This window comes from Chiloscyllium punctatum, chromosome 3 (genome assembly GCF_047496795.1).
Source record: "Chiloscyllium punctatum isolate Juve2018m chromosome 3, sChiPun1.3, whole genome shotgun sequence".
NCBI lineage: Eukaryota > Metazoa > Chordata > Chondrichthyes > Orectolobiformes > Hemiscylliidae > Chiloscyllium > Chiloscyllium punctatum.
In genome coordinates, this window is record NC_092741.1 from 52047745 (window position 1) to 52061316 (window position 13572).

Below are 13572 nucleotides of genomic sequence, written 5' to 3' on the forward strand. Positions count from 1 at the left end.
TTGCATTGGAGCTAGCTTCTGCTGCTACTGTTGATAGACCACATGGATACCCTGTTTGGTAATAGTGCCACACAACGTGAAGGAAGATATTTCCAATCTGAAGGCAAGATCTGTCTGAACAAGGACTGCGTTGGTCACTTTAAAGGAAACATCATAGACAGATGCATCTGCAGTCGAATGCTATTTCCAGATTTTTATTGAATTCAAATTTGGCCATCTCCCGTGATGGGTTTTGAAGCCGGGTCCCCAGAATATTACCACTAGATACCTCATTATCACAATATCATCAGTATGTAGCCAGCAGCTGGAAATATGATGTAATAATCGCCATGTAAGTGAAGAATAGTTGGAGAGTCCCTGTGATTAATTTTTAATTTCTTTGTTTAAGGCCTTTTACAATGGAGCTACAAGATGTACCTTTTACCCTGAGTATTAGTAGTAAATCGGTTTCCCTCACTAGCTCATCAAAATCTTCTAAATTTGCCATATATGATAGGACAAAACAAAACTGTACTTGTCAGACATCTGAAATGAAGTAAAAAAATGGTGGAAACTCTCGAGCATCAATGAAGGGATCAGAAGTTGCAGAGCTTAGCCAGTTCTGATTAAAGGCCATTGACCTGAAAATTAAGGACAGTTTTAGCTCCAAAATGGTTGAGTTTTGTTCAAGTGGGAGGTTAATAATTCTAAAACAGGATCAACCCACCTTGAACTTAGTCACTTCCAGTTTTAAAATCCGCAAGATGTGACGCAGCTTGGAGGTGAAAGGAGGGAAGTGAAAATAATTTATTTCTCTTCATTTTAGCTATATTTCTACATTTAACTCTTGTTGGCAGGTTTTCTCAAGTTCTAAAACATCTGGTAGCTAAAAGTAGAGTAGCAGCAATTGATTCATAAGGAAGGAGTTCTTCAGAGCCAACAAGCTACACCGTAATCTTTCTCACACCCCTGACCATCATTTATTTCCCTCTTCTAACCACCAACCTCTTCCCATCATCTCCTAACTGCCACCTTTGGTTCCACATCTGCTCCCTGCTGCCTGGTTCCACAATAATGTATTTAGATTCTAAAATTACCATTAAATCACTCAGTTGAATCAAAACTGCTCCAACCTTTTCCTAATGGGTTTTAGCAGTTCAAGACAGTGGATCACTGCCACCTCTTCAAGGGCTATTAATGATGAAAATAAATACTATCCTTGCCAGCAATGCCCAGATCCTGTAAATGAATTTTGAAAAGAAATCTCCAGGTATTGGTGTCACCTGGAATAGTTTGATCATTGGACTTACTGACAGTGATTATGCTATTTGACAAGTTTGCCCATAGGTTGTTAACTTTGGCACCCACATAAACTGAGTGTTTATGATGCTTTCTGTCTCATTCACTAAGCCACTTGACTAATTTGCCTAACTGGAAGTGAACTTTGCTGACTTTTAGATATTTTCTAATGAACCGGTTCAGAGAAGTTATTGCATACTTCTGGAGCAGATGAGACTTGAACCCAAGCCTCATCAGAGGTAGGGACACTACCACTGTCCCACAAGAGCTGCTTGCCACCTTTCCCACCTACCCCCATGACATTTATGGGTAATGGGTAGAGTTACCTCAAAATTGTATTAGATGTCCTTTCTAGAAATACACCAAGCAACTAATCATCCACTCATGAAGTGATTTATGTTATGAACAAAATGTCTGTTACTACCCATTAGGGTAGTGCACCATAAACTGAGCTGTGCTATTCCCAGAGTTGTGCCAAATATTAACTTTCTTGTTTAAAAGTATGCACTGATGCCTAATTTACCAACTCTCAGGCCAAGGTAGATGGAAAGCACAGAGCTGGTTTCTGTTCTGAACAAAGATTATAATGTACTACGAGTAATTACACTATAGATACAGATAAATAGAACTGTTTATGGTTTAAATCGCTATATCATCGGTGTATAACAGTACCCCCGAAGCTCTCATCCTGTTAAAAGCTCCCCATCATAGGTACACACTCACTCGCACACGCATACACACACAAGTATACGGAGGTGGAACAACTGGAAAGTCAGTTCTGTGGCCTTTGCCTCATATTCTCTGAATGCCTCTACTGGTTTGTAAGATGTACGGAGTAGATAGTTCACTTTTAAAATGTCTCTATTCATTATTTCAAAAGTTACTGCTTACTATAAGTACAACAGGAAAGGTAATTGTTTATATTTAAACTGAGTGTTTTACAGCAGAGAACAGGTAGATTCTGCTGGGGAGAACAACTACACACACTTGTGTATCTTCCCCTCTATCTGTGTTAATATCTTTGTTACTTGTTTCCAGTTATACCTTACTCAGTTAGCTGAGAACCAGTCAGCTTCACTTGTTACAACTACTGGCTTTAGAATATCACTAAGTTGCAGGTACCGACAACCACCAAAAGAGTTCACGGAACGTATCAAATTCCTTGCAGTGAAATTATGCAGCCAACTTGGTAAATCCTTATTTTTGAAAGCAGTTAGTTCTAATTTGAATCCACAGTTTTTAGAAACATAAAAGTAAAAACACGTTATCCCAACAGGTCAGAGGAATTTATGGAAACCTGCTTCACTTTGGAATTGACAGGCATCACAATCTCTTGTAAATCTAGAGCATAATGTGATTGTAAGATATCATTTTTAAACAGCACTCTGCTTTATATAGATCATATATTTTTGTAATTCTAAATGATTTTCACAGGTACAGGTAATCTAGATGGGTTTGAAAAACAATCAAAAAATGTCCCCCTCAGGTAAGTGTTTTTGTTCTTTTGTTTGTGTGTGAATTGATACTGTCTTGGCTGTTTTATGTCTTAATGTGTCTATGCATATAGTTTCAGTACTTATATCTTTTTGAAAAATAGTTGTTAGTAACGTTAATGGATAAATAAATGAGCAGAATAACCAGCTTTGCATTCATTTCTCTAATACATCAACCTAAGGTATTAACAAGTACATTTTAAAGAACTTGGTTGCTCTGTTCATGTAACAAACACAAATGATGCACTAATCGTTAAACTGTAAAATTTAATGTCAAAGAGGAGACTGTTTGGTCAATTCCTCATACAATGCCCTCTGGAAAAACTCTCCAATTTGGAATGTTGTTTTGCTCTTCCCTAGTATTTAAAAAATTTCTTTGCAGATAATTATCCCTACGATTTTCAGACGCTGGCATGGATTGTGCATCCACTGCTGTTTACATAAGAACAGCAGAAGCCCAATCAGTCCCTCGAGCCTGTTCCACCATTCAATGAGATCCTGACTGATATGTGGCCTAACTGTGTATACCTGCCTTTGGTGCATGCCCGTTTGATATCTTTGCTTAACAAAAAATTATCTATCTTAGATATAAAATTAGCAACTGATCTAGAATTAACTACCATTTGTTCCTAGTAGTCATGTGTGTCGAAAATCCCAGATCCCAGATGTGTTTTTAGATTAGATTACTTCCAGTGTGGAAACAGGCCCTTCAGCCCAACAAGTCCACACCGACCCGCTGAAGCACAACCCACCCAGACCCATTCCCCAACATTTACCCCTTCACCTAACACTACGGGCAATTTAGCATGGCCACTTTACCTAACCTGCACATTTTTGGATTATGGGAGGAAATCGGAGCACCGGGAGGAAACCCACGCAGACACTGGGAGAATGTGCAAACTCCACACACACAGTCGCCTGAGGTGGGAATTGAACCCAGGTCTCTGGTGCTGTGAGGCAGCAGTGCTAACCACTGTGCCACCGTGCCACCCGTTCTTTTATCGATCTTAAATTTATGCTCTTAAATTGCAGAATCTCTCACCCCTGTAAATTGCTTTTTTTTCTGTTTCTATTTAACTGTGGAAAATGTCAATGCTTATCTCAATTTTTGCTTCACCTTTGCTCTTATTTTTTCTTGTTTGTCTTTTAATTAAAGTCTTTCATCCTTTGTGTCATCTTTGAATCCTTTGTGTATCCTTCTAATCGCTTTTACAGACTTCCTAAATTAAAATGTCCAGTTTTGAGCATAGAATTCTAATTGGTCCCTTCCAGTGAGTAGTATTGGATTTAGTATTCACCTGCTGAGCTGCCATTAAGTCATTTCAGATCTCTTCACTGCTCATGGTCCTTGGAAACTATAAGATAGTCTGTGGAAATTGTAACAGGAAATGTGTTTATGATATAATGTGAATTACGCAATATTGAACTCTGCACAGTAAATTGTAGAATTTAACCTTCAGTTACATGTCTCCCTAAGTTTTTCACAATACTAGAAATAGTTTGTATGTTACTATTCAATATCTGGCAATAGAGTGAGTAGTGCAAAGGTGTAGGACTTATATTTTCGGGCCTAGTAAGAAGGTGCCCTTGTACTCTGTAGCTCGTAGATAGAGTAGATTCTAACACTCAAAGTTTAACAGGACAAAGCAACCTCCTTGACTGATATACCATCTGCTCCCTGAGTGAAAATCCTGGAACTCTTGTCCCAGCAATTCTGTGGGTATCTCTAAATCCCAAGGACGGCAGTAAAATAAGAGAGCTCACAGCCATCTTCAGAGAATTTAGAGATCTGCGATAAATGCTAGCTGAGCCAGGAACACTCATTCCCATAAATAACAAAAAGACATAGCACTTGAAGTATGGTCTAACTAGGGCTTCATATAGCTATAGCATAATAACATGAGATTATGACTTATGGAATTAGACAATATAGATTGACAATTGTTTTACAAAAATAATTTACGTGCTCAAGACATTTCACAGGACTATTATAAATCAAGTCTAACATCTAGGTACAAAAGCTGATATTAGATTGGATGATCAAAATCTTAGTCAAATAAATAGAGTTTAAGGAGTGTTTTAAAGGAAGAATGCTTGGTAAAGAGAAGTAGAGAGGGTATTCTTAATCTTAGAGCCTAGGTGATTGAAGAAGTGGTCACCAATGGTAGAGTAATTAAAATCAGGCATACACAACACCAGAATTAGAGTACACGGATATCTCAGAGTTACAGGGCCGAGATGGTGCAAGGCCTGGTTGACAGTTTAAAAACAAGTGTAAGAATTTTAAGTTATGTGACTAGAAACCAATGAAGGCCAACAAGAACAAAGATTTTAGGAGACAGGGTTTGGTTTTCATCACCAATTTATCACGAGTCCTCATCCAGACCATTGCTATTTCCTACTAATAGGAAAGGGCAAAAGGAAGAAAGGAAATTAAGACAATACTTATCATGAGAAAAGTGGTGCTAGGGACACTAATGGGACCAAAGGTTGATAAGTCCCCCAGACCACATGGAATGCATGCTGGAATATTGAAAGAAATACCTACAGAGATAGTGGATACACTACTAGTAATCTTCCAAGAATCCTTAGATTTTGGATCAATCCCAGAGGACTGGAAGCTGCCAATGCAACATTTTTATTCAAAAGTTAGGGGGGGACTGCAGGACAAAACAAAAAAGTGCGAGTTACTATAAGCCAGCAAGCTTAACCGCTGTTGGGAAAATGTTAGGGTCCATTATAATGCATGTAATAGCAGACCATTTAGAAATGTCTGATATGACGAAGCTGATTGAATACTGCTTCATGAAGGTAAATCATGCCTGGTAATTTTATTAGAATTCTTTGAGGAGATAACAAGCCTGATAAAGGGAAAACTGTGGGTGTAATATATTTGCATTTTCAGAAAGCATTAGACTACTTAATAAGATAAAAGATCACAGTGTTGAAAGTTATAAACTAGCATAGATAGTGTTTAACTAAATAGTAAAGATGAAGTTTGGATATGGTGTTGCATTTTTAGGATGTCAACCTGTAACTAGTGGAGTGCCTGAGGGGATCAGTGCTGAGTTATTTACAGGTATGTTTATAATTTGGACAAGGAAAGTGAATGTAGTATACCCAAGTTTATGAATGGTATAAAAATGGGCGGGAAGGCAAGTTAATTCTTGTGATATGGGTAGCAAGACTGGCATCTAGTGCCCATTCCTAATTTACCTTGAGAAGGTCTTGGCTGACATTATTCTTGAATCACATTGCAGTGTGATAAAGCAGAATGATTTGTTTTTCCAGTTCAGAAGGCATTTAAGACTTGGGCACTTTGGTAAGGACTGAAGTGGGTAAATATGCCATCTTCGCTAAAGTACAAATGTGCCTTTAACACTTTACCCTTTACTCCTTGATGACCTACAACAATGGCTTGCCACGATGTAGATTTCAAATTTGTCTGTTCTCTATTGTTTAGTATCTTGTATCTTTCTGCTGAATCTCCTGTATCAACTTGTTCACGTGAAGAGTCTCATTTCACTAGTTTTCTATCACCTGTACAATTCTTTTGAGCTAAAGAATGTTATTTCAGTTTGGTGATGAAAATGTATTTTATATGCTGAATTGAAAAGGTGTTGTCATCCAACTCAAATTCTCTCTTTTAAACAATTTCACCAGACATGAATGGTTTCAGACAGAGGATACAATCACAGTTGTTATATACACCAAACAAAAGGTATGTATTCAAAAATAAAACCACTTATCGAACTAACTTTAGGTAGACTAATGGGTAATCTTAGCTGGCTGTAATAGTGTTGCATATCACAGACATGTCAAGAAATCTGTAGGATGCGAGGGAAAAGAGGAGTATCTCAGACTTTGAATAATTCTGAAGGTCACTTTAACTTGACAATTAAGCAGCTGTCATCTTTTTGAAATTGAATATTAAAATATTTAAAAGGATATACAAATATTCAGTAAATTAAACCTTGAAAGAGATTTTGACAAATCATAACATTGGTCTTCATTTGAGATCTGTAGTGTTTCTCTCAGCAAATTATGGCAGATTAGTTCTCACTTTGTTGTCTTTTTAGTAATCCTTCCACCCAGAGTTTTAAAACTAATTCTAGCATTTTAAAATTTGTGAATCCGAAGTTCGATAACTTTGATTTCAAATGTAGCACAAATTCTTTCAATCTTTTATTAGCACCTCATCGTCTTTCACTGTCTACTTCAAAATATCTGTGTTTAAATACATGCACATACAATGCTCTCCAAGATTATACTTATTTCACTTAGCTTTTCTGGACAATAACATACTTATTTTGATTTTAATTGCCTCTGAACCCAAGTTTTATTTTCCAAAGTGGTTACTTCTGTTGCCTCCTTATTTCTGAATATGAAATGCGAGCATCAGTTGAAGACTTCTCGAACATTCAGAGCAGATTTTCTTTGATTCATTCTTTGAATATATTTAAAAATAACTTTTTTTTTATTTTCAACAAGGTCAAAAGCTGGGAATCCTGCAGCAATTGACTTACCTTCTGACTCCCCAAAGCCTGTCCACAATCTACAAGGCCCAAGTTAGGAGTGTGAGGGAATACTCTCCATTTGTTGAATGACTGTCGCTCTAACAACACTCAACAAGCATGGGAGGTGGGCTTGCCTCAGCCTGTACAGAAAGTAGAGATGCTGATGGGCTTTCTTGTCTATGAAGCTGGTGTTGAGGGTCCAGGTGAACTAACTAGGTTTATGCCAAGAAATTTGGTGCTCTTCACGATCTCCACGGGGGAGCATCAATGTCCAGCAGAAAGTGGTCGCTCTGTGCCCTCCTGAAGTCAACAACCATCTCTTCTGTCTTGTCCATGTTCAGAGACAGGTTGTTGGCTCTGCACCAGTCTATTAGCCGCTGCACCTCTTCTCTGTATGCTGACTCATCGGTCGGTGCTGATGAGACCCACTATAGTCGTAGTGAATTTGATGTGATTCGACCTGTGCATTGCTGCACAGTCGTGTGTCAGCAGGGTGAACAGCAGTGGACTGAGCACTAAAACCTGGGGGCCCATGCTCAGTATGATGGTGTTGGAGAAGCTGTTCCCAATCTGGACTGACTGAGGTCTCCCAGTGAGGAAGTCCAGGATCCAGTTACAAAGGAAGGTATTTAGGCCCAGCAGACGTGGCTTTCCAATTAGGTGCTGTGGAACGATTGTGTTAAATGCAGAACTGAAGTCTACGAACAGTAGTTTCACATTGGTGTCTCCCTTCTCCATTTAGGTAAGGGCCAGATGGAGGGTGGTGGAAATGGCATCATCTATTAAGCAGTTTGATCAATACGCGAACTGCAGGCTGTCTAGTGATGGGGACAGTAGGGTCTTCATATGCATCATCACGAGCCTCTTGAAGCACTTCATGATGATGGGTGTTAGCGCAACTGGGCGGTAGTCGTTGAGACAGGGTGCTGAAGACTTCTTCGGTATGGGGATAATGGTAGCAGCCTTGAAGCACGTTGGAACTATGGCACAGCTCAGGGAGATGTTAAAGATGTCCGTTGGAATATCCACCAGCATACTCTGAACACTATTATCTGGTCCAGCAGCCTAGTGTGGGTTGACTCTGCATAGGGTTTTCCTCATGTCAGTCGTGGTAAGACACAGCACCTGGTCGTTACGAGGTGGCATGGACTTCCTCACTGCCATGTCATTTCATGCCCTCAAACCATGCATAAAAGTTGTTCAACTCACCTGGGAGGGAGGCATCACCAGCACAAGCAGGCAATGCTGTTCTGTGGTTGGTGATGTCCTGGATGCAATTCTATATGCTCCATGTATTGCCGCTGACATGAAAGTGACTGTGTATTCTCTGTGCGTATGCACACTTTGCCTTTTTGATGGCCTAAGTCAGGTTGGCCCTCACTGTTGTCAGGGCCGCCTTGTCATCTGCTCTGAACGCAGAATCATGGGTCCTCAGCAGTGCACACACCTTTGCAGTCATTAACAGTTCCTGGTTGGACTGAGAAGTAATGGTCTTGGACACAGTGATGTTGTCAATAACTTGCTAATGTAGCAAATTCCTGATGCCGTGTACTCCTCTAAGTTGACGGGTTCGCCATTGGTTGCCGCCTCCTTGCCAGTCAGTGCGCTCAAAACAGTCTTGAAGAGCAGAATGGCTCCTGCCGGCCAGGTTTTCACCTGCTTCAGAATTGGTTTGACACGTCTGATGAGCATCTGTATACTGGGATTAGCATAACAGAGACGTGGTCTGAGGAGCCGAGGTGGGGCTGGGGCTCTGCCCTGTAAACGCTGGGGATGTTTGTGTAAACCAGATCCAGCATGTTCTCCCCTCTTGTCGCAAAGTCCACATGCTGATGGAATTTAGGGAGCACAGTCTTGAGATTCACATGGTTGAAATCTCCAGCAACAATAAACAGAGAGTCAGGATGTGTGTTCTGCAGTGCACTAATAACCCCATACAGTTCAGAGTGCTTCCTTAGCATTAACACAGGGAGGAATATACATCCCAACTATAAGGACGGCAGTGAATTCCTGTGGCCAATAAAATGGTTTGCATCTAACAGTCATGAACTTCACTAGTGATGAGCAGTAATTGAAGACTAACATGGAGTCTTTGCACCATTTTCGTGTTGATGTGGACACACAGACCCCTCCTCCCACACTCTGAGCCTAACCGCACAGAGCTGCATTTCTGTTGGCACAAAACAAGACAGGCCTGTCTAGCTGGATGGTGGTGTCCAAAACTCTGTTGCTGAGCCATGTTTCCGTGAAAACAAGGACACAGCAATCTCTAAACTCATGCTGAGACACCAGCCACAGTCAGATGCAGTCCAGTTTGTTGTCCGGAGAGCAGAATGGATGGGAGAGCTGGCTGGCTATGGTTTGTTCTAAACCTAGCACAAAGATCTGCATGCTTACCATGCTTACACCCCCTCAAACACCACTTCAGATGACTCAACACCTCGTCACCGGATTCAGGCGAGGCCACAGACTGGAGGCCTGGTCTTCAAAGCAAACTGAGATCGCGTAGCTCCTGCCGTAGCTACACAGGCAGATTGTACCATACAAATGCACCTGGGTAGCAGAATAGAGTGCAGAATATTGTGTTACAGCTGCTCGGAAGGTGCAGAGAGCGAGATCAACATTGACATTTGAGGGGTCCATTCAAATGTCTGATAGCAGCAGGGAAGAAGCTGTACTTGAATCTGTTTGTATGTGTATTCAAACATGTATATCTTCTCCCCAACGGAAGAGAATATAACCAGGGTGGGAGGGGATCTTTGATTCTGTTGGCTATTTTCCCGAAGCAGTGGGAAGTATAAGTGAAGTCAATGGATGGATGGCTGGTTTGCTTGATGGACTGGGCTCTGTTCGTCACTCTCTGTAGTTTCTTGTGATCTTAGGAACAGCAGTTGCTGTACCACACTGATACATCCAGATAGGATGCTTTCGATTATGCATCTATAAAATTTGGTAAGATTCTTTATGAACATGATGAATTTCCTTAATCTCCTGAAGAAGGAGAGATATTGATGTGCTTTCTTGACTGTTGCGTCAACGTTGATGGACCAGGACAGATTGTTGGTGATCATCACTCCCAGGAAGTTAGAAGATCTTTGGCTTCTCGACTGTTGACTGTTATAGTTTTGTATAGTTTTCAGACTGCTATTGTCATCCTAATCGGTCATCAATGGGTAATTGTCTGGCAATACGATCAAGTTCCTGTAGTTCCTCAAAGAATTAATGAGTTAATCTGCATGACTACTTGCTATAACAGATTTCTCTCTTATCTCTCAGTAAACTTTGAATTCATAGAAACTGTCTTTGAAAAAAATAAATTTCACTATAATGGGAATTATAATTTGTTGTATTTCTATGTTCACATTATGAGACAATCAATCGGTAACAAATTTTCAAATTCTTTATATCACAATCATCCTTGATGCTAAAGGTCTATCCTTAAATGAAACAAGCATGTTTAATCACAAAGAGATCCAAATAAAAATTTTTTTTTTTCCTATTCTTATCGCTTTTCATATCATCAGGCATTACCCATTGAGGATCTGCAATAATTTCTTGGATCAAGCACCCTTTTTCTTGTGACTGGTGAATTTCACAATCGTGGTTACTTTGGAAAGTTCTTTTTTAATATTTCATTAACAGCAGCAATGTCAATCCTCAAACTTTACTCAATGACACCCTCTATATAATGCATGTCCCAGAAAGAGCAATCATTCACATAACATTCTATGGGCGAACTTTCTTCAGATTGTTCTTTGCATAGGATTTCCTTGAAAACATTGAATAAATTCATCGATCTATTTGTAACTTCTTGCATCAATGCTTCAGCAGCAAAGATACTGTTAATTTCCCTTATTTTGTTAGCTCCCAAGTGCAATAGGCAACGTGCATTGTTCTCTATCAACAAGAATATGATAATCTTTGCCATATTTGACTGATAATTGAAATGATCTTAAAATGATGATTCATATCTTCTGGGACTCCCAAGGCAAGAAACTTGTGTGTGCATTTATCTGTATTTGATTTCTTTAATGCTTAATTTTATCCTAAGGCTTCTTCAACAGTCGCATATTTCTGTTTGATACTCGTTTACAAAACATCACAAACGGCATTGGATTTAGTCCACATACACAAACAGTTTAACTGTCAAATCAAACTTCTTAACATTTTTTTCTTCTCAGAATACCAAATCATCTTTCTGTGAGGGTCTGGCCCAATTTACAGGCCTGTATTTTACAATTATCAAATAAGATTGTTGAATCAAAGTGTTATGAAGGTGCAAGGGGTAGTGTACCTTTTAAGAGAGTTAAAAGCTCGCAGAAATACCTGACACAGCACCAAGTGTTCTGAACAAGGTAACAATGCAACATTTGGTCAAACAGCTAGATTAGCTGAGTTGCCTGGAGACAAAAAAAATCAAATTTGGCCAATCAGTTTAAATTATGCCCCAAGTTACCAAATTCCAATCTAGTTTGAATTCAGTATTTTGACAATATTAACACCAATGAAATGATCCAATGCTTTGGGGTATAAAACCGAAAAAAAATTGAATAGTTGGAGGAGAACTGCCAAGCCACCAACATATACTGACAGCCTGGAGAATAGCTCTCTTAAAGGTACCTTTATTTATCAGTGACCTGTGAAACAGAAATCCCTAAGAAGAAGAAAATAGAGGAAGCTACAAAGGGAAGATTTGACAGCTGGCTTGTTTTGAAATTTGAATTTTTTGGTAAATCTTAATCGGGGGTTTTATTAGACCAGTATTAGAGAAAGGATAGTAAAAGATAGGTTAGAGAACGGAATTGTAAATAGTTGTTAGTTAATATTTGTTAGACTTAAAGAATACAGTCCTTAAATTTTTTTGTACTTTAAGTAGTGACTTTTGGGATAATGTTTGCCTCTCAAATTTTAACAAATTATAGCACGGGTTAAATCATTTCTGTGTTGCAGGTTTAAATTAGCGTGGGGGTGGGGGGTGTTACCCCGTGTCATAACAGGTTGGGGGCTCGTCCGGGATTTGAACTGTTTTAGACAAATGTGAATAGATTTGGGGGTACCAAAAACCCCAGCAGATTTAAACAACTGCAGATTAGTGTCCTATGTCTTTCAATAAAATATAAGTGAGACGATTTGTTTAAATTCGGTGACTTGTGGTTGATTAAATTAAAAGTGAGAGGAATGACTCTTAAAATTGTTAGAGATTCTGGGATTTGAAGATGATTATCAAATTTACCAAGAAGGTTTAGAAGGAAAGAAAAAGGCCATACTTTTAGAATTAGCAAGTAAGTTAAATTTGGGTTTAACCAAGGACAAAAGTAAAGCTGAAATTATAAGGGAATTACTCAAAACACTTAGGTGTGTCAGAGAAACAGACAAGTGCAGTAGAGGTAGAAAGACTTAAATTACAATTGAGGAAAATGGATTTAGAAGATAAACCAAGGGGGAAGAGAGTGAGGGAGACAGGAAAAGGAAAGAGAGAGAAGGTTCTCAGCTGAGCAAAAAGAGAGGGAATTTGAACTTGAAGTTGCGACTTAATCAGCAAAGTTCAAGTTAACCGGATACAGATTAAAAGTGAACGTAGTGATATATACAAACTGTCAAAATTCTGCCACATTTTGAGGAGAACGCTGTTGAAGCTTTCGTTATTTCATTTGAAAAATTGGCTAGGCAGATGGAGTTGGCCAGGGATTTATGGGTAATGCTAGTGCAGACTTAAGTGATAGCCAGAGCTAGTGAGGTATTTAATTGCATAGATCGGAGGCTGAATGTCCTGGACCACTGAAGTGATCCTCAACTAGGAAAGAATTCCCTTGTTTGTTGATCATTGTGTGGTGTCCATTCATCCATTGTCATAATGTCTGCATGGTCTCGCCAATACACTATGCCTGGGGCATCCTTGCTAGCATCGTATAAGATAGACAGCTCTGTCTGAGTCGCGTGAGTACTTGCCACATACGTGTTGTGTGGTCTTCCCATGTGTGACGGTAATGTCCATGTCAATGATCTGACATGACCTGCAGAGGTTGCTGTGGCAGGGTTTTGTGGTGTTGTGGTCAATGTTATCCTGAAGGCTACATAGTACGCTGCGTTCAATGGTCTGTTTAAGGTTTGGCCGTTGTTTGAAGGTGAGAAGTGGAGGCATAAGGAAGATTGTAGCGAGGTATTGATAGTCATCAATGATGTGCTGAAGGCTGCGAAGAGCATGGCATAGTTTCTCCACTCCTGAGAAATACTGAACGACAAAGGGTATCCTATTGGTCATATCCTGTGTCTGTCTTCTGAGG

General features: G+C 39.5%; 1 protein-coding gene across 3 annotated transcripts in view; it reads left to right on the forward strand.

Annotated features, from left to right (window-relative positions):
- cyb5r4 (cytochrome b5 reductase 4) overlaps window positions 1-13572 on the forward strand; it is a 95912-nt gene that overhangs the window by 37954 nt on the left and 44386 nt on the right. For all 3 annotated transcript variants that reach the window (XR_011953544.1, XM_072553334.1, XM_072553336.1), the window contains exons 6-7: window positions 2713-2764; window positions 6435-6492. Coding sequence is in view for 2 of the 3 variants with exons in the window: in XM_072553334.1 (XP_072409435.1) it covers window positions 2713-2764; window positions 6435-6492 (110 nt within the window). In the remaining variant the exon portion in view is untranslated. The remainder of the gene's footprint in view (window positions 1-2712; window positions 2765-6434; window positions 6493-13572) is intronic.